The sequence below is a fragment of the Otolemur garnettii genome, unplaced genomic scaffold, assembly GCF_000181295.1.
Source record: "Otolemur garnettii isolate 467f Iridium unplaced genomic scaffold, OtoGar3 scaffold00043, whole genome shotgun sequence".
Lineage (NCBI taxonomy): Eukaryota > Metazoa > Chordata > Mammalia > Primates > Galagidae > Otolemur > Otolemur garnettii.
The window spans coordinates 10,844,191-10,845,442 of NW_003852438.1; the positions used below are offsets into that span (position 1 = coordinate 10,844,191).

Below are 1,252 nucleotides of genomic sequence, written 5' to 3' on the forward strand. Positions count from 1 at the left end.
GAGAATCATCTAAGCCCAAGAGCTAGAGGTTGCCGTGAGCTGTGTCACCACGGCTCTCTACCAAGTGTGACAAAGTAAGATTCTGTCTCTAAAAAAAAAAAGACAGCCCTGTACCCTTATGGTGAAGAGTGTCTGTCTCCTCTACCCCAGCAACTGGCCACCCCTTGTTCCTATCCTTCACCTGGCCCAATTTACCTGTCCACAGAGACTTCCACAGTCAGTGACTCATTGCCTTCCTGGAGTCTCACCAGCAGCCTGAGGGAAGGGGGGATGGGAAAAGTAGTCAATCTCAACCTCCTGGATAGACCAGATATTCCAAAAAGATAAGGAATGTGATTAGAAGAGGCAGGTTTGGATTGAGGGGGAAGAGAGAAGAAAAAAAACAAGCCAGAAAATGCACAGTGGCAGGGCTGGAAGCAGGAATGACTTTTGAAATGCCAACCTTGTTCTCACTGTGAACTTGTTCCCAGTCTTAACAATAAGAGGTCGATGGGGAGTTTGAGGCATGCAGGGCTGGTTTTCTACCACAAAGGCTCTAGAGAGAAAGGTGTGGAGACAGTATACAACTACTAAGTATGTAAGAACGGCTCCCCTGTTTCTTCCCTTCCCAGAGGTCCCTCCCTGGCCTGCAGACCTGTGGAGCAGACGCTGTAGCAACTCTTTGACCTGGGCCTTCCGCAGGTCCACCCCTTCAATAAGAGGGTCAGCTTTGTAGCTAACCAAGCAGCTCAATGCCTTTAGCTCCTTCAGCAACTGCCGCAGGTGAAACAGCAGCTTTGCTCCATCTGTGAACCTGGGTAACAGAATCCAGGGAGAGGGATTCCATGAGTTTCTTAGAGCCCCTATCTAGACTCTAAGAGCTTTCCTTAAAGATATGGAGAGTCAGAATCTAATTGGGCTGGGTATGGTCGTTCATGCCTGTAATCCTAACATTTTGGGAGGCTAAGACAGGGAGATCATTTGAGGCCAGCAGTTCAAGATCAGCCTGAGACCACTATAATAAAAAAAGAAAAAGAACCCAAACACGGTGGCCTGAACTGGTAGTCCCAGATACCTGGGAGGCTGAGGCAGGAGGATCACTTGAGCCTAGGCATTTGAGATTGCAATAAGCTATGATGATGGCACTGTACTCTAGCCTAGGTGAAAGAGTAAGATTCTGTCTCAAAACAAACAAAAAAAAAAGGGCTCAGCACCTATAGCTCAACGGGCTAAGGTGCCAGCCACGTACACCTAAGGTGGCGGGTTCGAATCC

The 1,252-nt window shown here is 48.3% G+C and overlaps 1 protein-coding gene across 3 annotated transcripts in view; it reads right to left on the reverse strand.

Annotated features, from left to right (window-relative positions):
* Positions 1-1,252, reverse strand: part of STAT2 (signal transducer and activator of transcription 2) — a 29,506-nt gene that overhangs the window by 14,020 nt on the left and 14,234 nt on the right. For all 3 annotated transcript variants that reach the window (XM_023513564.1, XM_012805580.2, XM_012805579.2), the window contains exons 9-11: positions 635-793; positions 443-535; positions 196-255 (exon numbers count right to left, since the gene is read on the reverse strand). In XM_023513564.1, the coding sequence (XP_023369332.1) occupies positions 196-255; positions 443-535; positions 635-793 (312 nt within the window). The remainder of the gene's footprint in view (positions 1-195; positions 256-442; positions 536-634; positions 794-1,252) is intronic.